Below are 22,975 nucleotides of genomic sequence, written 5' to 3'. Positions count from 1 at the left end.
TCCCTTGTAGGGCCAAGGGGACTCATGCACCCTGGTGTGTCCGTCCCTCTTAGATCAGTAGCTCACATCACACAAGTTGGTGAGGCAGAGGCAGTTTTTGTGCAGAGGGTCAGGTGGGAGGCTTTTTCTCCTCTTGGTGTCTACCCACAGTTGGGGTGATGATGGTCAACAGGTGACTTCCAGGGGTGATTGTAGAGAAAAGAGTCGCGGAACCAACTTCTGTTCCTTCTGACATCTGCCTGTACTGCTGTTCTTACAGACCTCTGGGTGTGGAGCCTGAACCACCCACGTGATCGGTACTAGCACTTTGCTGCACTTACCAGACTTCTTTTTTCTAACGAGTGACCTAAATTTCTCCTTCTCTGTGGTGTAAGCTCATTACCATTATCCCACTTACCATGGCAACAGAGAACAGATTATTCCTTTTCTCTTTTCCAAAGGCTTTTTATGTATGTGAAAACTTCCTCTCCCCCCCTCCACATCCTTCACCAGCTCAGATTAAGCGACCCCATTTCCTTCAGCCTCTCGGGGTAGGCTGTTTGCCAGCCCCTGCTTTCCTCTGGCCTCCTGGCAGTTGCTTTCTGTCTCCTCAGCAGGGCAGTCCCCAGGCCGGGGTGCACTTAGTCCAGCTGAGGTTTTATCAGCATGGCTGAACTGTGAGATTTGTTATCCGTCAGGCTGTGCTCCAGCATGTGTATCCCACTGTTGTGTCTGCAGGGGCGTATCATTAACTCCTTTCTCCTTCCCCAGTCCTCCTCTGAGGTCTGACCCTGCGCTGCTGAGGGCTCTCCTGGCTGCAGGAGTGAGGGAAGGCCTGCCCCCCTTTGCCCAGGAGCCCGTGTTCATGGAGGGCAGGGGGAAAATGTGAAGCATTTGTTGATCTGGACATCTACCTGCTCCCTTGGCACACGTGTGTGAGGGTTTCTGGGGCTGCTGCTGTGCCTCCAGCCTGGCCCAGCCCCCCCGGCCTAGGAGGGAAGCGTCCATGTGCCTCCCATACCCCACCTCACACAGACAGGGCCTCACTCGGGGAGAAATCACCTTTAATGCTGATATCCCCGTTGCAGTCAGCCTCTACAAAAACTACGGCCTGGCCTGTGCCCCCCTGGGGGCTCGGCCTGAGCCTCCCTTGCCCGGGAGGACGGGTGAGCGCGGCGTGGACCGGCCGTCCCCCCCCGGAGAGGGCTGTGGCGATGGTCAGCATGTGCTGCGATGTGCGTGGCGCCGGGCACGGCACAAACGTGTCCTGGGGCCCTGAGCTGCACGTGGCACCCCCCCAAAAGCATCTTCTCCTGATGGTGGAGACCACGTCTGTGCAGCGCCCGGCACCGAGGGGCTCCGGGCCTCGCGGGGATGGGGATGGGCAATGATGCTGAGGGCAGTTCGGGTCGGGCCGCCCCTCCCTGCGCTGCCGCAGGGAACGCTTCTCCCCTTTTCCTTCCTTCACCTCTTCCTCGAGACCAGATGCTACCAGGCAGCAGCTGGGCGAGGGCCCTGGGGCTGCTGTGAGCTGGTCCCTGCCGCCTGGGTGGTTTGGCCCCCCCGGGGGCTCATCCTTTCTCGCCTGGGGATGGGGCCTGCATGGGTCCTGCAGGGAGGGGCGGCGCGGGCAGGCGGGTGGGCAGCGAGCGAGTGCAGACCTGCTGCTGTTGGACGTGAGCCTCGCGGCGGGAGACCCCCATGCTGCAGACCTGGAAGACATGTGCACAGCCTGCCCTGCTGCTGCTCAGCCCTGCCGCACCCCAACCGAGCTCTGCGGCACGGGTGCAGACACACGTTCCTATCTGTGAAAATACACAAGTCGGGGTCTCACTCTCTCCCCAACCTCTGCTCCTTCCCTGAGGGTGGCTGGACTCTGTTGCTGCATCTCCAGCCCCCGGCTACGCATGCCTGCGTGGGACTGCCCTTACCCATGTCTGCTCTGGGTGGGTCTTTCTGGAGCCCTCCAAACCACGTTGCTTCAACAACAGAAAACTTGATTTTCTCGCTACTAAAACCAAGCACCCTCCCCCTTGCTGGGGAGGAATATCGCAGGAAGGGGCAGGCTCCTACCTCTGGTCCACGTGGGCCTCCAGCACCGTGCTCCGGCCACGCTGCTGCTCAGGTGATGAGCGGGACGAGGTTGGAGCTTTCCTCCGGCACCTTCTCACCTTCCGGCGACTGGCGCTGCCTGCGCCCACCTGCAGCAGCGGCACCGAGGGGGCTGGGGTGGGGGGGCCCCGGGGCAGGGGGCGAGGGTGCTCAGGGCCAGGGGTGCAGGGGGTCGGGTGGGGGCGAGCCCTACGCGCTTCAGACCTGGGCAGAAGGGCGCTGAGCACCCCGGGCGCTCCCTCCCCGGTCGGTCACTCACTCAGCGATCTCAGCAGCCTCTTGCCCAGGGTCTCCTCGTTGCTGCTGGGAGAGGAGCCGGTCCCGGCCTCCCTGCCCGGGGACTCTGCCTCCAGCCCGGTGCCGCAGCACTCCCTGTCTGCAAGAGCCCAGCCTGGCTGCAGCGCCCCGGGGCAGCACAAGGCCTCGCTGCCCCCAGGCTCTGCCCCCGAACGGACTCACCCTGCCGCTTGCTGTTGTCCTTGTGCTCAGGCAGCTCCTCCTGGATGAAGGGGATGGCCTCCATGCGCAGGCACACGGACTCGCTGGGACTGCGCGGCCCCTCGGGCCGGCTGCCTGCAGGGACACGGGGCCGGTGAGGCTGCGGGGTGGCATGGTGGCAGGGATGGGGGCACAAGCGCACATGGCAGGCAAGGGGTGCCCGCGGGGTGACTCACACATGACGCTGTTCCTCTCATTCAGGAGGGCAGTAGCGTCCTCCTTGGGCGTCTGTGGGGTGCCCCGAGTGGTCGAAGCCTTGGTTGAGTCCCTGTCGAAGGCCTCCATGTCGGGGGACTGGGGCGAGCTGTCCATGCGGCTGGCCACCAGCGCGTTCTGGTACTGCTGCCGGGTGACCTGGGCACACAGAGGCATGCTCACATGGCTCAGCTGGCTCTGCGGGCACCAAGATGCCCCTGGGAATGCAGGAAGAGACAGCCCAGCCCAGCCCAGCCGTACCTTGACAAACTGGACGTCACAGAGGATGTGCACGGAGTAGTCAGGAGTGTAGATGTTGTTGCTGCTGTAGAGCTGCGTGGTGCTGCCCCCGTAGTCGTTGTGCTCCCGGTTCGGGGACTCGGAGCGGTTGAGCCCACTGCACCGTGAAGGTGACCGGTTCACTGGGGAGGGCCGGGGCCCGGTGGGGAGGCAGAGAGAGGGGCAAGAAATGATGAGAGGAAATCATTTTGTGCTGCCATGTGGGCTTCTGGTGCTGGAGTAGGGTCAGAGGATCCCTGTCACGTCCAGAGGCAGTGCCCTGTGCACACCAGGGCCCTTTGGCTCATCCCTCCCTGGAGGAAGCCCTCATGAGGGTCCTCTCTGTCCTCTGCGCACCAGGGCGCTGTGCTCCCGGGGCCACCCGCAGCAGGCACGTGTCCCCAGTGCAGGGTGTCCTACCCGACAGGAGCAGGGCTGCAGAGGCCAGCTGGCCCATCACTCACGTTGACCGATGGCCTCTGACACGCAGCGTGATGGATTTTGTCTGGCTGGTGATTTATTAGGGAACAAAGGCAGCTTGTTCCTTGCACGGGCAATGTCACCATTTTGCTGACTGTGCTGCTGGAATGCCCTTCTATTACCTGGCTTCCCGGAAAGCAAGCCGAGCAGGGCGGCGTGCACGCAGAGCTGTGGGTAACCACGGTCAGCAGCAGCAAGCAGCCAGACAACTCAGCACAAGCAGCACGTGCAGGAATTTAAACTTATGGAAACTGCCCAGCAAAAAAAGCCCAAGCCACCTATGGCTCCCAGTTGTCCCCATCCCTTTCTTCATGGGCCCATGGGGGGTGAGGCACCCATGCAGCTCCCCATGCTCTGGGCTGCCTGGTGTGGGGTGCTGTGGGGGCACCGGGAGCTGGGGAAGGCCTGGCACATGCAGGGACCCCTTCCCTGAGCCACGCACCGTTACCTGGTGAGCCAGCCAGGGAGTCCCCTCTGCTGAAGGCGAAGGTACGGGACACCGAGACAGGCACTGCAAGAGAGGGGTGGGAGGAAGGACGGGGCAGGCAAGGCAAGAGGAAGTGGTAAGGAGAGGGACAGACCAAGAGGAAAAATGAGGATGAGAATCATGTGCCAGTAGCCCCAGGCTGGGCTCCCCTCACCCCCCCAGCTCCCACCCCCTGGGGCTGTTCTAGGGGGAGGCACTCGCCAGCCCTGGGAACAGGGACTCCAGGAGGGACACAGACCCCAGTGCTGTGAACAAGCACCTGGGCCATGCAACAGTGATGCAGGGCTCCCAGGCTGGGAAGCGTGGACAGACTGACACACAGCATCAGCAACACACTCCCGATAGCTGATCTTGCTCCCACTGCTGGCAGTGTTCACCCAGAAACCAGAGGCAGAGCCCAGACTGCTGGCTCTCAGCCTTCTTCTCCAGCCGCTGTCACACTGTCACCCCTCCCTGCTGGCTCTCCTGCCTGGGGCACTCTGCCTGCCCTCTACGGGGCTGCAATGCTCTGGTAACAATCTGCTGAATGGTTTTCAGCTGCTTTCAAGCTAAACTCCCCAGAAAGCTTGCCCTGCAGCATCCTCCTCCCTGCTCCTCCCCCAGTAACTCCTGGCTGTGTCCTCCCCTGGTCCGAAACCGTCTGGAAATAAATGTCCAAGCAGTGGCAGCAGCACCAGGAGCTGACAGAGCAACCTCAGCCAGCAGGGAGCAAAGGTTGGGGTGATAACACCGGCACTTGGTGCTGTACGCGGTGCCCGACCCTCCCGTGCTGCGCCCCTGCTCCGGGCCAGCTCTCGCCTCACACCTGCTCCAGCCGCTGACACCAAAAATAGCCGGGCAATAAAAAGGTTATTAATTAACCCCGGTTATGTAACAAGTGGTTAAATGCTGAAGGGTTCATGTCCGCATTCCCCGCTGTGACCCGCTACTCACGCTCGTTTCTTCGGGGTTTGGTGCGAGCCCTGCACACCTGTGCCTCTGCCCCTGCCGCTCCCTGTGCCCCAACAACATCCCTCCCTGCACCTCCCATCAGTCCGAATTCAGCGGGTTCTGACCCCGCAGCAGAGCCAGAGCTGCTGTTTTGGGGTGTGAGCCCACCGTCCCCCCAGCCGGAGAGGTGTGAGAGCCCCAGCCTCTCCCAAATACCTACGCAGGAAGGAGGACCCAGCCAGGCTGCTCACTTTCCGCACGTCACTATCTGAAATGACAGTTGAGGGCACGTGAGTCACAGAGGAAGGGTCCTGGGTGCCATCCCGCCCCACAGCCACGTCCAGCCCCTTCTCCCAGCCACGGAAGCGAGGGCAGGGCTGGAGGGGGCCCGCAGAGCCCTTACCCGAGGAGACGATGGCCATGATGGCGGGGACGCCATAGTAGGTGAACGCCCCGTTCTCAAACCGCAGCCCTTCCTTGCCAACCTCCACCTCCACTTTCCCCTGGAAGGAGGAGGGAAACCCGCTCAGATGGGGCCCCCCACACCCCTGCCCACTGACCCGCTGCGGGAGTCCCTGCCACCCTACAAGAAGACGGGAATTTCTGTATCCCTTACAAACCCCAGAGCCACCCCTGCTGCAGAAGCAGCCAGGAGCAAGACAAGACGGGCCACCCCGTGCCACCACTTAGCAGGGGGCTCCCCGGCCCCTCTGCCCCTGCACCTGCAAGATGAGAACGAAGTAGTCGACAGGGCGGTTGCGCTGGTAGAGGTAATGCTCGGCCGCCTTTTTGTTCTTCCGGTCGTACTTGAGCTCCTGGATGACGTTGGGGTGCTTGAGGAGCCGCAGCAGGATCTTCTCGGAGAGGTAGGGGGACTTGAAGGGCTCCACTTCTACAGGGGAGGCACCACAGGCTGGCTCAGCGGGGCCAGGGCTGTTGGGGGGAACGTGGGGTGCCAGGAACCTGCCACCCCTGGAGCTGAGCAGCCCCCTCCCCGCAGCATCAGCACCCCCCTGCACAGGGCAGCCAGATGCAGACCGTGCTGGCAGGGCAGAGGGAAGCCTGGGGGGGGGACCAGGCAAGCAGAAATTGCTGGTGGTGGTGGGAAGCCCAAACGAGGACCAGTTCAGGGGTGCCTGGTCGTACTGCAGGGAAATGCAGGACCCCGAACACCCGCTGCTGTGCATCGTGTCGCACGTATCCCCCGGGACAAGGGTACCTGTTGCCATGAACCGATGCGTAGCCAGGAGGAGCTGGGGGGAGATCTTCACTTTCATCTCGCTGTCCGAGAGCCTGAAGATGGAGAAGTCCTGGGGCTTGCGGCCCCGGTGGGGCACACGCTCCTTTTTGCGGTTGTCCGCTGTGGGCAGAGAGCGGCTGTTACCCACCGAGCCCGCAGCACCCACGTGCAGAGCTCGTCTTGCTCACGCTGTAGTGGGGCTGGGGCAGCAGCAGGGGTGGACAAACAGCGCTGGGCATCATGGCCCCAGGAGCAGCTCCCTGGTGAAACACACTTATTTCTCGGGCACGAGTCTGATGCTGATCTGTCTCAAGCATTCAAGACTCCCTAGCATTTGACCGGCATCTCTCCATCGTTCTCGTCTTTCCCACCATGCCCGTTAATTGCTCTGGGGAAGGACCACAATTTGCTCTGGCCCGTTTCCTTCCCATATATCTGTCTGTGGGCTCCCACCACCGCAGTAGCTGCTCTGGGACACTAACTGTACAGATCTGTCTCATCCAGGATCTCAGACTTGATGATCTCCTCAATGACATCCTCCAGGGTGACAATGCCCATCACCTCGTAGAACGGGTCTCCTTCCCCTTCGTTGTTCACCCGCTGCACGATGGCCAGGTGGGACTTCCCTGCGGTGGGAGAGCAGAGCAGTGAGACCCCCACCCCCGGGGGAGAGCACTGAGAGAGGTATCCCCAGCACCGCGGGCTAGCAGGACAGGGCTGGGTGGGGGGCACAGCCACACCTTGAAGCGGACCCCATCACCCAAACCCACCCCGGCTGTGCTAACCCAGACGAAGAAGAAGAAGAAGAAGAAGAAGAAGAAGCCATCAGCCACTGCCAGGCTGATGCCTTGGGGGTGCTGCAGGAGTCTGCCCAGCTCTTTGGGGCTGCTTGCTTTCTTTACCGAGGAGATGGACAGCCAAACCCCCTGTTTAGCTCTTTGGCAGCCTCTTGCACATACATTGTGCCAGTTCCTTCTTGCTTACCCACTGCCTCGCTGGCACGAGACAGCTCTAATGGAGGAAGGAGACAGCGTCCTCCGACACAGAAACGTGAACGCGTCCTTGGGCTCTACTGGTTTCCCTCGTCCTCCTGGTGTTTTCTCATTCTGTTGTTAATTATCTTTCCTACCAAATTGCCAGGAACAGCTCCCCCGCATCTTTCTATCCATCACTGTCTGGACTGATCCGAAAGTTTTCCTTTAAACACAGGCAAAGCCTCCAGCTCGGCGGAACAGCAGCTGGTTTTAATGCAGAAATGCATATGTTTGTTTGCAGCTTTCAGCCCAGCTCCTGCCGAACTCTTGGGTGAACCATCTGGACAGGGAGGCTGAGCCCTTGTCAAGCAATTGGCTTGCACCTGAACATCTTTTCCAAACCCTGCCCCTGACAGCACCCCGTTACCTTACACAGACTGGGAGCAGGGCCTTCCTTCAGCTGCAGTGATGGTGACTCCTGCTCAGAAGTCACCATGTTTCTCAATCACAATTTCAGCTTCCTCGATTGCCCCCAGTAAGCTGGCAGCTGTGCTGACACATTCTCAGGCTTCTTGCTTTTGGCATACTTTAAACATCGCTATCTGCTTTCGCGTGTCCAGCTCTGCTCTCTGTAAGCAGTTTTGACTTGTTCAACTTCTCCCTTCCCTTATTGTCTGTTCTGATTTATGCTCCTGCTCAACAGCTTGACTAGAACCCAACTCCCAAGCCCCGCACAGCTCCTGGGTTTCCAGCTCAGATGTCACCCCGGACCTGCCAGCTAACGGCACCGCTCTACTTAGTGTGGCTCCCACGCCCTGCAGCAGCGCACACAGGTTCTGGACCTCTACTTTTGCTGAAAACACTAAAAATGTCTTTCAGCAGCACCACATCCAACAATTTCCCCTCTGTTTGTTCTCTGTTTCCCTGGCGCTAATCCTGCACAAAACTACCCCTCCCATGGGCACTGCAGGGCCCTTGGGAAAGCTGAAAACACCCTTTTTCCCCCCAAAGACCCAGAGCTGAGCTCCTCGAGCAGCAATGGTTACCTGAAAGGGGAGCAGTTTTCCTTGTGCCTCTGCATCTGCTTCTCCCATTTACACCTGGGCCAGGGGACGGGACCACTATTTAGGTACAGAAATGCAATGTGGGTGGGCTCCTGCCTACTGCAGAGGTTCCTCCTCACCCGCTGGTGACTTCTGCATCCAGGGCAGCCTGGAGCCCCACCAAACGCGTCCTTCTGGGGAACACGCGACCTTCAAACAACCCTGCCCTGGATCCGAGACGAGCAAACGCTATTTCTCAGACGAAGATCAGCACTATACATTTCTCACAGAAAAAGCTTGGGCATTTTCCACAGCATAAATTCCCTCCTCCTCATACCAAGCTTTTATTGCAAGATTTCAGAGAGCAGCTCGCTGCCTCCCACGCCTACAGAATTAGAAATGAGAACATAACATCACCGCAAGTAGCACTGTTGTTCTTCCCATAAAGCTGGAGATGCATTTTACAAAACAAATCAATAGCCTCGGGGCACTGAGAATTCGGTACGTTCTGCTGGCCAGGCTATTTCCCTCACCTCACACAAGGGTTTGTGCACGTTGTCTGTTCGGCGGGTAATAAAGCAACACAACTCGAGACTTAAAAAGCAAAAAGAAGCAGAGTTGGCTGCAACACAGCAGCAACAGCTACGTTTCATCTCAGCAAAGTCCAACTTTTGAAAATGACTCCTTTGCCAAAACCCACTCCCAAACACTGGGGCCATCTGGTCTCCTACAAGTCCTCGGGTGAGCGAGGAGAGGGGAAAAGTTATTTCTTTTGGCCAAAAGCTTGTTGTTAACGACATTTACATGCAACCCAAAACCACCAAACCCTTACAAAAAGCTTAGGTGCTACTTAAAGGCAGTCAGAGAGTAATGGAGGCAATTCTTTTTTTGGCCAAACACCTACATCGACACTATAATTTACTCTAGGGCGGCCACAGAGAAATGCGATCCCAGCCCCACGCTCACAGAGCAGCAAATCAGGTTATTTAGAAATAACCCGGCACCATCGTGCTGGGAGGAGACCCAGGGCTTCACCACACTGGGGGCAGAGCCAGGAGGGCTGTTAGAGCGCTCAAAGGTTCTTTATTTTCACAGAAAATAAACACTCGGAGCCATGCTATAAACCTCCAGTTTTAGGTTTCCAGGCTAACACCCACGCTAGAAGCAGAGCAGGTACCCAGAAGTGGAAAATGGCTGCAACTCGTGCAGCTGCTCCTGCCCCCCAAGGAGAGCACTGGTCTCAGCCCCTGCCCTGCCAGCTGATGCCCGTATCACAGAAATGTCCCACACCTCTCTCCCAGCCAGAGGGGTGCACTTCCCACTGCTTCCAGCTGCACCCACCTTGCCTCTGATTCCCCCCTGAGGGCCACGATACCACTTTCTAACTGCTGCCCCCACACCTGCTAGGTCCCACATCTCCTCCCATCACTCTTTTAAAAGGCCTTTCAGGAGGGCAGCAAGGTGTCTGAGTGCCCTGGCTAGGGGTGCTGCTGTGTGAGGGTGTGTTTGCCTGGCTGTGGGAGCTGCTGTACTTGCCCAGAGGAAAGGTAGAGGCTTTTGGAGCAGGTATGAGGGCAGAAGTTGGGTAATTTTTTGAGGTGAAAGCTGTCTGAGAGGAGAGTGGTACAGGGACACAGCTGGGGACAGCAGGGGGTGGCAGTCTTCTCCAGCACCACCCTGCAGGTCTGCTGCAGTGGGAGCACAATAAAGAGCGATAAATCACTTAAACAAAACAACAAACTTGATCTAAAACAGCTTTAAGATCTGTAAAACCAATTCCAAAAACCGTGCTATTGTAATTGTTGCTTGATAGCTCCAATGAAATGAGTTATAAGGGTGAGCTGTTCCACCGCTAGCAGGCTGTCACATGCGAATTTTACAGGGAGATCACTGCTGCAAGGAAGCGCGGTGAGACTCTTGAGAATCAAAGCCTTGGCTTGGCAAATGCTCGAACAAACGGGCAATTAACTTTACTTGTGTGAATAGCTCCACTGGCCTCGGCAGGACTGCTCTCACACAGGAAGTCTATAGGTGATTAAGTGTCTGCTCAGCACGGGATACAACTGTACTGAATTCTTTATGAGCCACACAAAATCTGCTCTTCTCAAACAACAGCTTCTCTGAGAAGTTAATGCCTCAAAATGCAAAATTACAGAGCTAATGTAAACAGCTGAAAGCTTCCGGAAGGAGCCAGTATCCGAACAGATATATAAAGCTTTTATACCCATTTTTAGGAGCCTTGGGTTTTGTTGGTACCCAAACGACCTTGGGCACATAGATCCACCTCAAAGCATCCTCCCCAGCGGGAGAATACAGTCTGAACACATGGAAATGCCTCTCTTTGTGGGAAAGAAAGTGCTGTTGGCTGCAAATATAGCCCACACTACTTCCTTATCATTTCTTTATGTAGGTGCTCTGCCAGAGGAATGTTAAAGATGCTTCAGTCTTGTCTCTCGTTCCACGTGATGAGCACTCCGAGTATGAAATTTATTTTTGTGAATTTTACTGTGAAGTCTAAAGCTGTTCCAATGAATTCAAGGTACAGGCACAAATAATTTACAGCTACAAAATGGAAAGCAAAAGAATAGTAATTAGTAAGTGAATTGGATTCAAGAAACAACTGTAATGCAACTGAAGTCTGTTCTCCGTGTGCTTCTCATCAGAGCTCTTCTCTGGGCTGGGGGTGCTGCCAGCAGCTCCAGCCTCCTTTGCAGACTTGTATCTGAACTAACTGGGGACCCCAAGTTGAAAACTTTGAGTGAGCATGCTCTGGTGTCACCAGGCTCCTGCACCAAGCATGAAGCCACAGGCCTGAGGAGCTGCTCCAGGAGGCAACGCATGTCTGCACCTGAGCACCAGGGAGATGCCCAGCAGGGCTGTGAGGGTGCCTGGCTCTGCAGGGAATCAGCACCATATAAAGGGAAAATCGTGAATCCTAACTGAATCCAGACTTGCTTGGGGATGAGAATTTCATCTGCTTACTTCTGCCTCTATGGGAGTACAAAAGCCTTTCTCACACTCCGCTGTGGTGTTTTCCTAATCCTAAGAAAAACTGGGGGAAAGAAGGGACATAAGCTATTTGGAGTAGTTGATGTGTTATGGTTGACAAAACAGATGAGGAGGGTAAGAGAAAGATTAGACCAGACACGGAGTCTCATCTTCCATCTGCTGTACAAGAGGGCTCCGGCCTCCTGGCTCTCAATCTGCCTGCCCACAAATGCTTTTCTTGCATGTTCCTTGCTGCTATGGAAGCCTACGAGGGTGCTGAGACTCTTCCAAGCTAAAAACCCAAATATTTCCAAAAGGCTGATGCAAAACCATTTTCTGTGGTGTCTGTAGCATGGAACGCTTTATGCTTTCCCACAGTTCCCAAGAGGCCCTGAGGGCGCTGGGCAGCTGGGTGCCTCTCCCGAGGACACAGCTCCCCTCTGGCCATGCTGGATGCCTCCCCAGGGCAAACTGGTTTCGGGGCTTGCTGGGGCGGGGTGTAGCAGCACAGCGTTCACACGATGAGACTTAGCACGGTGTTTTGGGGGAAATTAAAGTAATGTTTCAGGCAGAGTCGCAGCGTGACTCATTGAAACCATCTTTTGTGTACCAGCACCTCACCCACTCCCAGCCTGGTGATCGCTGCTCAGCACACGTGGATGGGTCCTGGATGACAATGGGCTCCTCAGCTTGTACAAATGGCTGCAGAGGGCAGGGCTTCACCCCACCAGGATGTCCGGGACAGCAGCAGTCCCGCTCGCAAAAATCTCCTACAGGCTGGTTTAAAGCTCAGGCCGTGCTTTGTGCTCACGGTGACTGCGGGCTCAGGAGGAGGGCAGTAAGAAAAGCAGCTGAAATGCGACCGGTCCCCGCTCCTGGCAAGCCTGAGCACCTCTTCCAGCTACGTTCGATTTGTGGAAATCTATTAATAATAGAGGCTGTGGAGTGTTTTTTAAAAGCAAAGCCAGACCCTAGGGCAAAATTGTCCTTGACAAAACAGGCTGTTTCCACTGCTAAGCCAGGAAGCTTGCTTTTGGAGAACTTACTTTTAGTGTCTTTTAAAAGACACCAAACCACTGAAGAATAATTTGAGTTGCACCTCAGTCTCTTGCCTACTGTAGAAAGATGACTGTAAGAGCAAATTTCCGCCGTTTCTCTGACAGTCGAAGGTTATTCGCTGAAAGGTACCACTTCTGAATATAGAAATCCCCCCAAGGAAATGTGCCAGCAAAACCCATAAATGACTTAATAGGCAGAGACTGTGACTTCCCAAAGGCACGTAGGGAACGAGGAGGTGCACCTCAGGGAAGTGCTCCCCATGGAGTTACACCATAGACCACAGGGCTGGAGGTGCACTACACATCGCTTCGGTTATCTTCTGGGGGTGGAGGGGAAGCAGACTGCGTTGCATTGCCGGCAGCATTCCACACCGAATGTGTGCATAAACCCTTCCTCCTAGCTCGACTCTCCTCAGGTGAAGTCTATCTTACTGGGACCTCATCTGCCCCTCTATGTTGCTTTACTTTGTTAAATACGGTGCAGCAGTTTTTCTGGTGTATGAGGTAACTCCTCCTGTGAGCCTAGAATAAAGGCAGGTACTCTGAGATGACCGAGGAGATCAAGCCAAAACCGCCCTCTAGCATAAGCATTTCCTGCCATCAGCTGGAACTGCCTCACCCTGCTGTAATGCCATTTTCCAGCACTGCTTTAGCAGCTGCCCTGTTCTCTCAGGCTGTGAGTTGAGGTCCAAGCTGTTCCTCTCGCAGGCCAGCTCTCCCCTCTGCTGCTGTTTGCAGCCTTCCCTGGGTTTTTCCCAGTTCCCACCAGTGCCCCCAGTTTAAGCATCCTTCTCCAGGAGACAGGCATCAAAGGATGCTTGTGAAAGAGCAGGTGGGAAGGGACTGGCCACGTCTCTGCTGCGATGGGGCAGGAGCTCACCGCTGCTCTTGGTCATTGCAACCACACCAACTCCCCAGGTGCTACTGAAGTGTGTGCTGCTGTTTGCATCTGGTTTACACGTTTTGGCAATTGGATTCTACAAAAGCCAGAAGTGCCCTTTGCCAGGCCCGTGGCAGGGTAATTGCACCTGCCCCAAGCCCTGCTGGGGAAAAAGGGGACTCTGCTGCGTGTGGATGAAACTTGAGGCAGACATCAACGCATCTGAAGGGAACTGAGCTCAAACACAGTTATCTGTGGGCATACCTAGAAACTAATGAAGGAAAACTTCAAAACCTGTTTGAAGACTGGAGATGGGGGGAAAACTGATAATCTTCATAGCTAGGATAGCACAATGAGAGGAAAATGCATCAGGTAAACAACGATAATGCAGTGTGATAGCAGTGAGTAGGAGGGGAGAGAGAAAAGGGAAAGCGCTAACGGAGGTGTAAGCAAGAGTCACAAAGTGCTGTATTTAATCATACTGACATTTTCAGTAAGAACAAATGTTTGTGTACTATGGCAAAGAGCTCAGGCAGTGAAATTGAATGTTACTTACGCATTATGCAAAAAATGACATTACAGGCATAGTGCATGTGGCAGAACATTAATCACTAGCAAAACACAGATCTTGAAGTATATATTGCTATCGAGGAAAGAAAGATACAAAACGTGATGGGTATTTTGTATAAACACTGCAATAACCCAAAGAAATAAAGGATACAAAAAGTGTTAATCATGGGAGAAGGAAAAGAAATCTAGAAGGGTGGCTCTAGAAGTTTGTCACGAACCGGGGGACCTGGTTAGCAATGCCCATCATTAGCCGACACTTTAATTTCCTAGAAAGAGACTGGGCCTTATCGGTGGGAGCAGTTGCTGTCCTGCTGACACCTTGGATGTGTGAACTGATGAATGCCTTCATTAACCACTCACTGAGCCAACAAGCAACGAACCTGCTCGCTAATTAGAGGTGTCACAGAAGACCTGGCCAGGGAAGGCAATCTCGATTGGATCAAGCGAGATATTTCAAAGTAATCCACATGGACACAGAAAATGAGACAGTGATGAAGATTCTTAATTACAAATGGGAAATCTTTATTTTCGAAATTAAATAGTCAAGTGAACTGGGCTGAGACAGCAGTGGATGTGACTGGAGGCAGCTGGGAGCGAACACCTGTGGCGGAGCAGGAGCTGGAGCAGGAACCTGTGTTGGGAACTGGGAAATGAGAGTTTAGGAGGGGTTCAGGCCTGGGCTGGGGGTGGCTGGGGTGGACATCTACAAATACAAGGTACTGGGGTAAACAAAAGGCCTGCAAATAGCAGAAAGATTAATCGGAAGAGAACAGCAACACCCGGGGATACGAACACGTGGGGGAAGAGCTGGAATTGCTAAACACCAAGCTGAGTTAGTTTGTAAGACCAAAAGCAAGACTTTTCAGCCATGTGATTTAAAGAAACACAAGGAGAAATGAGGTTGGAACAGAAAGAAGTTCTAGGGACAGCTCTACATGAGTGCTGTAGCAAAATGTCCCAGAAGACCATGATGGCAAACAGATGTAGGGGAGGAAGAACCCGAAGCAAAATGCCAAGAGTTTAATGGAGCAAGGCTGGAGAAGGCTGGAAAGTCTTCATTTGGGATGAAGGCTAGTACAGGGCAGCAGAAGGCTGGTAGCAAGGCTTGTTAATGCGCCTGCCACTTGAGGGAGTGACACAGAGAAAACATCTTCAGCTAAGAGGAGGAGGGGGAAGGAGGGCAAGCAAAGGGCAGGGAGCTGAGCAACCGCAAGTCCATTTATATAGGTCTATTGATCCATAGGGTACCGGGCTGTAAAACAAATCTGGAAGTAAAAGTAGTTGGATATGTCGAAGGAAATCAGATAAAATGCAGGGGAAGCTGACAAGGGGAGACTGTGCCCACCTCATCTGATATCTTCAACAGCTGACTCTCTAGGCAAGGTAGAGGCAGTGGGGATCTCACATGAACTTCAGTGACATTGTAGCATCACGCAGGAAAACAGAGTTAAGAAAGAATTGCAAAGGTACATAAGCAACTGGGAAGAGGAGATACTGCTGGTTATGTTAAGAGAGGTACTAGGGGGGAGCTCCTCCAACTCATCAAGGTTGAACCCAGAGAGCAATCATAATGCTTTTGCTCTCAGCCTTGTTATTAAAAACAGGAGTTTGCTGATTTGCACCACATGAGGAGTCCCCAGTTGTGCTGCGGGGCAGAGAGGTTGAGTGTTTTGTGCCACACAGAACTCCTCTCTCTGCGATCCCTCTCGGTGCTGGGGATGCAGCTGTGCATCTCCGGAGGGGATGCTGACCTGCATGTATCTGATGACTGCTTTCCCGGTGTTCAGGAAACATCCTATCCCCCAGTGCCCCCCAGCTCCAAAAACTAGTGTGGGGATGACTCACAGAGAGGCTCCTCTGTATCTGGGATGGACCAGATTGGCCCTTCTCACATGATCAGCTCTGCTTGCAGCAGAGAGGCCACAGGCAGCCCGGGAGCCGAGCGTATCCTGCATTACATAACGCAGGATGTCACTGCTGCAGCCATTTCTTAAAGGTTCACGCACCACAGTATGACGTACCGAACATCACACAGCGAAGCGCTTCACAATTCCCAGGGGGTAAAAGAAAATGCATGCTGTGTGTATTCTCAAGGTAGGGTTAATGAAACACAACTCTCAGCCTCGCTGGGGCTGCTGGCAGCTGCTGCATTATTAATAGCATCGCAGCTGCAAAGAAAGTAGAGCTTGTTCTAAGGGTTTAGGCTTTTTTTTTTCTTCCTTTTAACTACTTTCATGGAAACACTTTCTAGACCTGCTTCTCACTGCCAAGCTGAAAACGCGAGAGCTGAGTAATGAGATGCGATCTCCTGCCATGAACTCCCCCATGCAGAAGAGAGCCGTGAGCGCTGCCCTGCCCAGGGAGGGATGCAGGGCAGGCGCTGTGCCCCATGCCAGCCCCGCTGTGACATCAGGCCCTGCGAGCCAGGCTCACCTGTGGGACAGCAACCTCTGAGGCCGAAGGCTCTGACGGTCTCCGTTAACATCACAGGCGCGGCCAGCACTGCAGGCCCTCCATCCGTCCACCCGGGGGCTGGTCCCCCAGGGGACACCAAGGTCACCGCCACAGCAGCGCATGCAGGGCCCGACTCCCCCCAGCATCCCCGGTACCTGCCAGCTCCCACCACGAGGTGACGCAGGGTGGGCCGCGGGGGGCTGCCGATCGGGGACCACCGGGGGTGCAGAGGGGGCGCGGGGCTGAGCCTCACCCTTCTTGAACTCCTCGAGCAGCGTGTCGAGGCGCGTGTCGTTGAAGACGCAGTGGAGCGGGCGGCGGTAGAAGCGGGTGACGGTCTGCAGCGGGGTGCAGTCGTCGGGGTCGACAAAGGCCAGGTCCTTGACGAAGAGCAGGTCGACGATGTTGTCGCGCCGGTCGCCCTCGTAGACGGGGATGCGGGTGTAGCCGGAGCGGAGGATCTCGGAGACGGTGGCGAAGTCGAGCACGGCGTCGGCGCGGAGCATGAAGCAGTCGGCCAGCGGCGTCAGCACGTCCTCCACCACCTTGGTGCGCAGCTCCAGCGCGCCCTGCACCATGGCCAACTCCTCCCGCACCAGGTCGCCGTGGGGGCCGGCGGCGCGCAGCGTCTCCAGCAGCCGCTCCCGCGTGGAGAAGACGCTGAGCTCCTGCCGCAGCGCCCAGTCCAGCAGCCGGCTGAGCGGGTAGCAGAGGGGGAAGGCGGCCAGCATGAGCAGCCGGGTGAGGCACAGGGTGCGCGACGCGATGGCCAGCCCGTGCCGCGAGCACACCGAGTAGGGCAGCACCTCGCCGCCCAGGAAGACGGCGGCGGCGCACAGCAGCACCGGCAGCCAGGGCGCTCCCCGCGGCCCTCCGGCCGCCGCCGCCGGCCCTCCGCCGGGCAGCGAGGCGCAGAGCCAGCCGGCCAGCGCCGCGTTGGCCCCGGCCTGGCCCAGCAGCAGCGTGCACAGCAGGTAGGTGCCGCCGCCGCCGCGCACCGCCTGCACCCGCCGCGCCTGCTCCCGCTCGGCGGCCGAGCCGCTGTTGCGCAGGACGCGGAGCTCCAGCGGGTCCAGCGAGAGCAGCGAGAGCCGCAGCCCGCTGAACAGCGCCGACAGCCCCAGCAGCAGCAGGGCGCCCAGCGCCCGCAGCCAGCCGGCCTCGGGCAGCGGCAGCAGCCAGGCGCCCAGCGCGGGGGCCGCCGGCCGGACCCGCAGCAGGAAGCCCCCCGCCGCCCCGTGGTGCGCCCAGGCGCGCCCGTCCCAGGCGCACAGCGAGAAGAGCCGCCCGCCCGGCGCCGCCGCCGCCGCCTCGCCCTTGCGGGGCTCCCGCACCCGCACCTCGGCCAGCGCCGAGCCCGCCGCGCCCCCCGAGCGCAGCGGCCCCACCACCTCCACGTCCGAGGCCCAGGCGCTGCGCTCCCGGCACCGCTCCGCCGGGCCCCGCGCCCCCGCCGCCGCCGCCGCCCCCGCCGCCGCCTTGCCCCCCGCCGCCGCCGCCGCCTCCTCGATGAAGACCAGCCGCGGCTCCCGCTCGCCCGCCGGCCCGCGGCTGCCGTTGCCCTCGGGGGGCGGCTGGAAGTAGAGGCGCAGCAAGAAGCGGCTGCCCTCGGCCGCCTGCACCGCGCCGCCCTCCAGGGACACCCGGCCCGGCGCCGTGTCCTCGGGCCGCAGCCCCAGCAGCCAGGCGGCCCCGGCCGGCGGCCGCGGCGACAGCGAGAAGAAGAGCAGCAGCACGGCGCCACGGCTCCGGCCCCAGCCGCCGCCGCCGCCGCCGCGCGCCCCGGGCCCGCCGCCGCCATGCCGCAGCGCCCGCCGCCGCACCGGGACTGCAGCGGGGAGCCGGCACGGCGCGGCACGGCACGGCACGGCACGGCGCGGCACACGTGGGCCGGGGGGCGGGCAGCCGCCGCGCCACGTGCGACCGGGAGCCGGCGGGTGGAGCCGCGCTGCGCGGAGCCCACGCGTGGCACGGGGAGGTTGGCACCGGCAGCCCCCGGTACAGCCATCCCCGCTGCGGGAGGCCCCGCGCCTCCCCCCGCCTCTGGCCCGGCCGTGCCGGGGATGCCCCGGAGCGCGGCCCCGCTCCCGGAGCCGGGGGAGCCGGCCGGTGCGGGGCTGGGGGCTGGCTGCGCCCCCCCGGTGCTCAGCGGCTCAGTGTCCTGGGGAGCGTGCGGTGGCCTTGCCGAGGGATTCGCAGCCGGCCTCCCCCTGCGGTCTGCTGAGGCCCAAGCGCCTTGCTTTTCAGCTTTCATCTCTCTTCTTCCTGTGGGAGGCATCATTATTATTGGTTTTTAATGGGAGGACAGCTTTAAGTTTGCAGTCTTGCTAGGAGACAAATGTACCGCTCTGGAACGAACATTATTCTTGTGCCTAGACCTGATGGAGAGTGTGGTATGCAAAAGTGATTTATCAGCTCCAGAAGTATGTGCTGAATATCCCCCCATTTACTTAGGGGGTATTAACTCTTGCTAACAAGTCGCCTAGTGCTGGAACTGTTGTGTCTTCCTGGACCACCATCCAGGACAGCCTTGAAGCAGAGGCTGGGGAACTGGAAAAGAGTCAGTGCTTACATCTCTGACAGACTCACTAATGGCAAAGCGGAAAGCTAGCCAGAAAACGTCATGGAGTTCCCCCCAAATTACTATTATTCATTATTATTCCTCCCCACTCTTGTCGTTCCATGGAAGGCATCCAGATCCACAGTGGCCCTAGACATGACCTGCATCCTCCTCCACCTTGCTCTAAGTCTGATGGAGAAGCTGAAGCCCAGACCCCCTGCAAGAGCCATTGCCTTTGTTCCCAGTGCCAGGAGCAGGGCTGGAGCAGAGGCTGTGTGACATGAGCACGTCAGTGCTGGGGACCTCTCTTGGAGCCACGAGAGGCTTTTGCTGCCATGGGCCTGCCCTGAAGCCCCACCATCAGTCCCTCTGCCTTCAGGCAGAGCCAGACAGCCCTGCCTTAGCTGGGCAGGGCCAAGTGAGGGATTTATAGGAGAAGGTGGCTGGTGGGGTGAATCAGTGCTGTCATTTAACAGCACTGTCTCCTCCTAACACCCATGAAAATGGGCTGCATTGTGCGTCACTATGTCAGCAGGCACACAGGCATGAGGAGCTACCAGGGAGACCTGTGTTCCTTGTTGAGCTGGGAGAAACTCTCCCCCTCTGCAGAAGAGGCAGCTAAATTTTTTTTTTTTCTTCAAAATTGGTTAATTCCCTGGGATTTCTTGGGGGCTCTGTGCTGCTTCACAAGCTCTTGCTGGTTTTCCCTTTCTACCTCCCTAGCTCCAGTGTAGGAGCACTGTCTGGTGCTCTACCTGGGCATGACTTACAGAGGCTAACTCATAACCTCCTTTTCCAGACCTTCCCCCGGGCTGAACTTGTACCACCCGAGGAACACATCTCATAAATTGCCCTGAACAGTACCCAAAGGGACAGGGAGAAGTTCAGTCTGCTCCTGCCTTTCTGTGTGCAAGTGCTGGGAGCAAGCACATGGCTGCTCCGTCTGTATCAGGGCCATGTGGGAACCACTGTCTCACACTACCCCATATTTTTGCAACAGCAAGCTGTCACCAGCCCTGAAATGTCCAAAAACCTTATGCTGAGAATATCATAAAGACAATCTGGTTTTGAGCATCCCTGTCAGCGCTTTGTGTCACCGTTTGGAAGCTAGGTACCTGTGTCAGTGGTTACTCATCCTTATTAACCTGAAGATTCCCGAAGGATTTTCCAGTGTAGGAACTGAGGGCTGCGAATTACAGTGTTCTTTTTTTTTTTTTTTTTTTTTTAGTTAAGTAGGTGCTTGGGAAGCTCTCTTGTCCGTAGTACCCTGGTCGCCGGAGATCCTCAGCCGGCAGGTTGCACACCCGCTGCTCTGGGCGAGCGCACGGAGCCGTGGCACTGCAGGAGGAGGAACCACAAGGTGGCAACCTCTCTCCGTGCTTCTACTGGCAAAATAAACCTGGGAGGAAAAGTCTCGGGCAGTGACTGTAAGGCTGCAGAGGCGGTTGGTCACATCTTGTATGTTCCATGTGCGCTGTCAGGTTTTCTCTTCTGTATGTTTCTCCCTTTAGGATGAAGCTCTCAGGCTTGAAGAAGTGGCACTGGAGGCGCCTCTTTGGTAACTTCTCCATCCTTTGCCCCCAAGCGGACAGCAGATGCAACTTGTTAGATCGCTAACTACCAAGCCTGCCTCTGTGTGTGCTGGCAGAGCTACTGTGTGTGTTGGCGAGGCAGTTTCCTCCTTCACTGGAGGCACTGTCTGTAGCAGCTGCTTCTGAGTATTGCTAACCTCACGTTACACTGATGCACAGTATAATTGTGCCAGGATCCTGCTTCATGCAATGAGATGCATCCGTAGGAGCAAAATAACCCGGATGCTTGGACCAGGCAGTGACCTGCAGGCTGGGTTTTACGTACGGTCTGGAGCAGCCTAGGAGGTGAGGGGACTGCAAAACCTTCGTGGCAAGAGCTCAACTCTGTGCAAGGCTGTGGAGGAGAAAGAATGCTCGGTTTGGGGCGAAGCTGCCCTAGTCCTGTGGTCTCAAGCACACCATCTGTTGCGATGAGCTGCATCTAGCTCAGGACATAGTTGTGTTCCTGCCAGATGTTAGCTTATATGTGCTTCATGTAAAAGTAAACTGGTGCGAAAGCTGTGGTCTGATGTGCTTTCAGTAGGATTTGACCTGCATAAGTGACGACGTGCTAGCCAGCCTCTCACCGAGAGGATGCACTCCAGAAGTTGCAGGTGTGTGGCTGGAGCATGTTCAATGATTCAAGATAGGAAATATCTTCCAAAGCTCAAAATAAGACAAAACAAACTGAGCTTTAGCACATGCTCAATTGATTGAGTCTTTGGCAAAGTATGACATGAATTTCCAAGGCTCTCACTGAGGCCTGTCCTGGCTGCATCCTGCCTCTTGAGTCCTTCAGCGAGCACTGCGTGGCTGCCCTCATTTTCTTCATATACCGTGGTCTCCTCCTTTTACCTGTTCTCTGTTGTGACATTGCTATTGCTATTCAGTGAGGAATAATAACCTGCTTCCTCCGCAGCTTCTGTGCCGCAGCTCTCAAGGTCCATGGCCCCTGCCTGTGGGGAGACCCCTGATCACAGCTGTCCTTGTCCAGCTCTGACGGTGCAGGTCCAGGAGGAGGAGGAGGGCAGCATGGATATGGGGAGTTTGGTAAAGCCCCTTCAGATCAACTTGACTTTGAGGTCTGAAGTCAGAGTCCCAGAGGCTGTGGGCTGCAATTCGCTTCCTTCCTGGTGGAGGAGAGCCCAGGGGGTCTGGTGTCCGCTGGTCCTCCAGAAAGGGGTGAGGAGCTGCTGGGGGACTGCTGATGGGGATAGAAATGTTAGCAATTCCAAATCGTGATGGGAAACAGAAGGAGTAAAGAAAAGCTGGATTTTTCTTTCTTTCTTTTTTTTTTTTTTTTTCCCCCAGAAAGTGGGAAGAAAACTAGCAAGCACAGAGCTGGCTTCTCACGGAACATGTCTGCAACGTGATTGTCACTAATGCTCTGCAGCCAGCTGAGAGAAGATACTTTACCCAAGTAAGTGAAATAAGCACTGAGATGTGGGATATATGATAACTTCTGAAGCAGAAGGAATAAGACCCCAGGCAAGGGAGCTCCAATTTTTTTCCTCTTTCTGAGGCTGTGGTGTTGAATTAACTCCTTTTCTCTGTGTCCTGGACATGGTTACTAAAGGTTTGCAAAGCTTTAGCCAGCCTTCTGGATGTTGACATGTTAAGCGCTTGGTTTGCGATAACCAATTTTCTCCTGAAATGATACCAAAAGGTCTGCTGTTTTGATTTAAAGTGTTTTCCGAGTATTTTGGTTAATAGTTAAAGACAGTCCACTCCAAGAGAATCTAACTTGGGGAAGCCATGAAATTTAATTCATTTCGGCAACTTAAATATATAATCAGGGACATATGGTAATACTAAATACAGGGGGAAATGTCATTGTTTAAGTCAAATTTCTGCATTCAGTCAAAACCCAATAGTTGTAACATCAAACTGTACTTTCCATTGTACAGGAAATAAAGCATCATTTTTTCAAAGCAAATAGACATGCAATTGCATGCCTATTATATTGCTTATATTGCTTTATTTTTAGCCTTCTCCATGTTGCTGTTACTAAAGGGCTAACAGAAGAGAAACTGGAGAGAGAAGAAATGATACAACACCCAGATCCTGGTAGAAAGGACAAAGGAGATGCCTGAGCAGTGGATACGTGCTCTTTCCCTGCAATTGTTTCTAGCTGAGAAGTTACTGTGCCTGGGCTAGGGACACTGCACCCTCCCTGCAACCTTCCCCCTTGTTTCTGCAGACCTGCCAGCATTGAAACAGTGCTGAGGTGAGGCTGTGTTGCTGCAAGGGCCGTGGAAATACTTCTCGTTTCTCTCTGTCATTGTGCAGCACTTTTTTCCTGCCCCCTTGCTCCTGAGATGGGAGAAGGAACTATGTGGTTGTTGATGGTCAGTGGGAAGGATGGGTTTTGTACCAGAATCACGTGAAGCTGCAGGCAGACCGTGCTCTTGCATGGCTGGAGAATCCCAAAGAGATCCTCCAGATTATGGATTTCAGCCTGACAAGCGATGCGTGCAGACCTTCATCTCTCCACCACCACCTTAAAGAGGAGTAGGTCAGGAACTTAACTGTTGGTTTTAAAATTTGTAAGTTGAAATTATTGCTTTTTCTGCATTTATTTTAAAGCTTTCACTGGAGAATGGAAGCAGAGGGTCAGTCTGAGGTCTGTCCAGCATCAGCCCATCTTCTCATGGCTCCCTTAGCATACCTCAGCACC

The 22,975-nt window shown here is 55.9% G+C and overlaps 2 protein-coding genes across 6 annotated transcripts in view; one reads left to right on the top strand and one right to left on the bottom strand.

The window, feature by feature from the left end:
* Positions 1 to 1,026: 1,026 nt before the first annotated feature.
* Positions 1,027 to 21,245, bottom strand: CNNM1 (cyclin and CBS domain divalent metal cation transport mediator 1). The gene is made up of 14 exons (XM_067000617.1): positions 21,203 to 21,245; positions 16,421 to 18,319; positions 6,683 to 6,826; positions 6,180 to 6,320; positions 5,683 to 5,852; positions 5,364 to 5,463; positions 5,181 to 5,228; positions 3,992 to 4,054; positions 3,046 to 3,206; positions 2,766 to 2,943; positions 2,551 to 2,664; positions 2,351 to 2,467; positions 2,053 to 2,180; positions 1,027 to 1,691 (listed from the first exon to the last, which is right to left on the bottom strand). Exons 1-13 carry the CDS (start codon positions 21,243 to 21,245, stop codon positions 2,101 to 2,103), a joined length of 3,258 nt encoding a protein of 1,085 aa, XP_066856718.1. The 3' UTR covers positions 1,027 to 1,691; positions 2,053 to 2,100.
* Positions 17,018 to 22,975, top strand: part of HPSE2 (heparanase 2 (inactive)) — a 110,027-nt gene continuing 104,069 nt past the window's right edge. The window contains exons 1-2 of one of the 5 annotated variants that reach the window (XM_067001088.1): positions 17,018 to 17,141; positions 20,239 to 21,718. In XM_067001088.1, the coding sequence (XP_066857189.1) occupies positions 21,681 to 21,718 (38 nt within the window). In that variant the 5' untranslated portion in view covers positions 17,018 to 17,141; positions 20,239 to 21,680. Of the gene's footprint in view, positions 17,142 to 18,459; positions 21,719 to 22,975 lie in introns of those variants that run through there. The other 4 variants (XM_067001091.1, XM_067001090.1, XM_067001089.1 and 1 more) reach the window with 4 other exon arrangements.

This window comes from Anser cygnoides, chromosome 7 (assembly GCF_040182565.1).
Source record: "Anser cygnoides isolate HZ-2024a breed goose chromosome 7, Taihu_goose_T2T_genome, whole genome shotgun sequence".
NCBI classification, from domain to species: Eukaryota; Metazoa; Chordata; class Aves; order Anseriformes; family Anatidae; genus Anser; species Anser cygnoides.
Note: the sequence above shows the minus strand (reverse complement) of the source record. Positions and strands in the feature narration are given on the sequence as shown.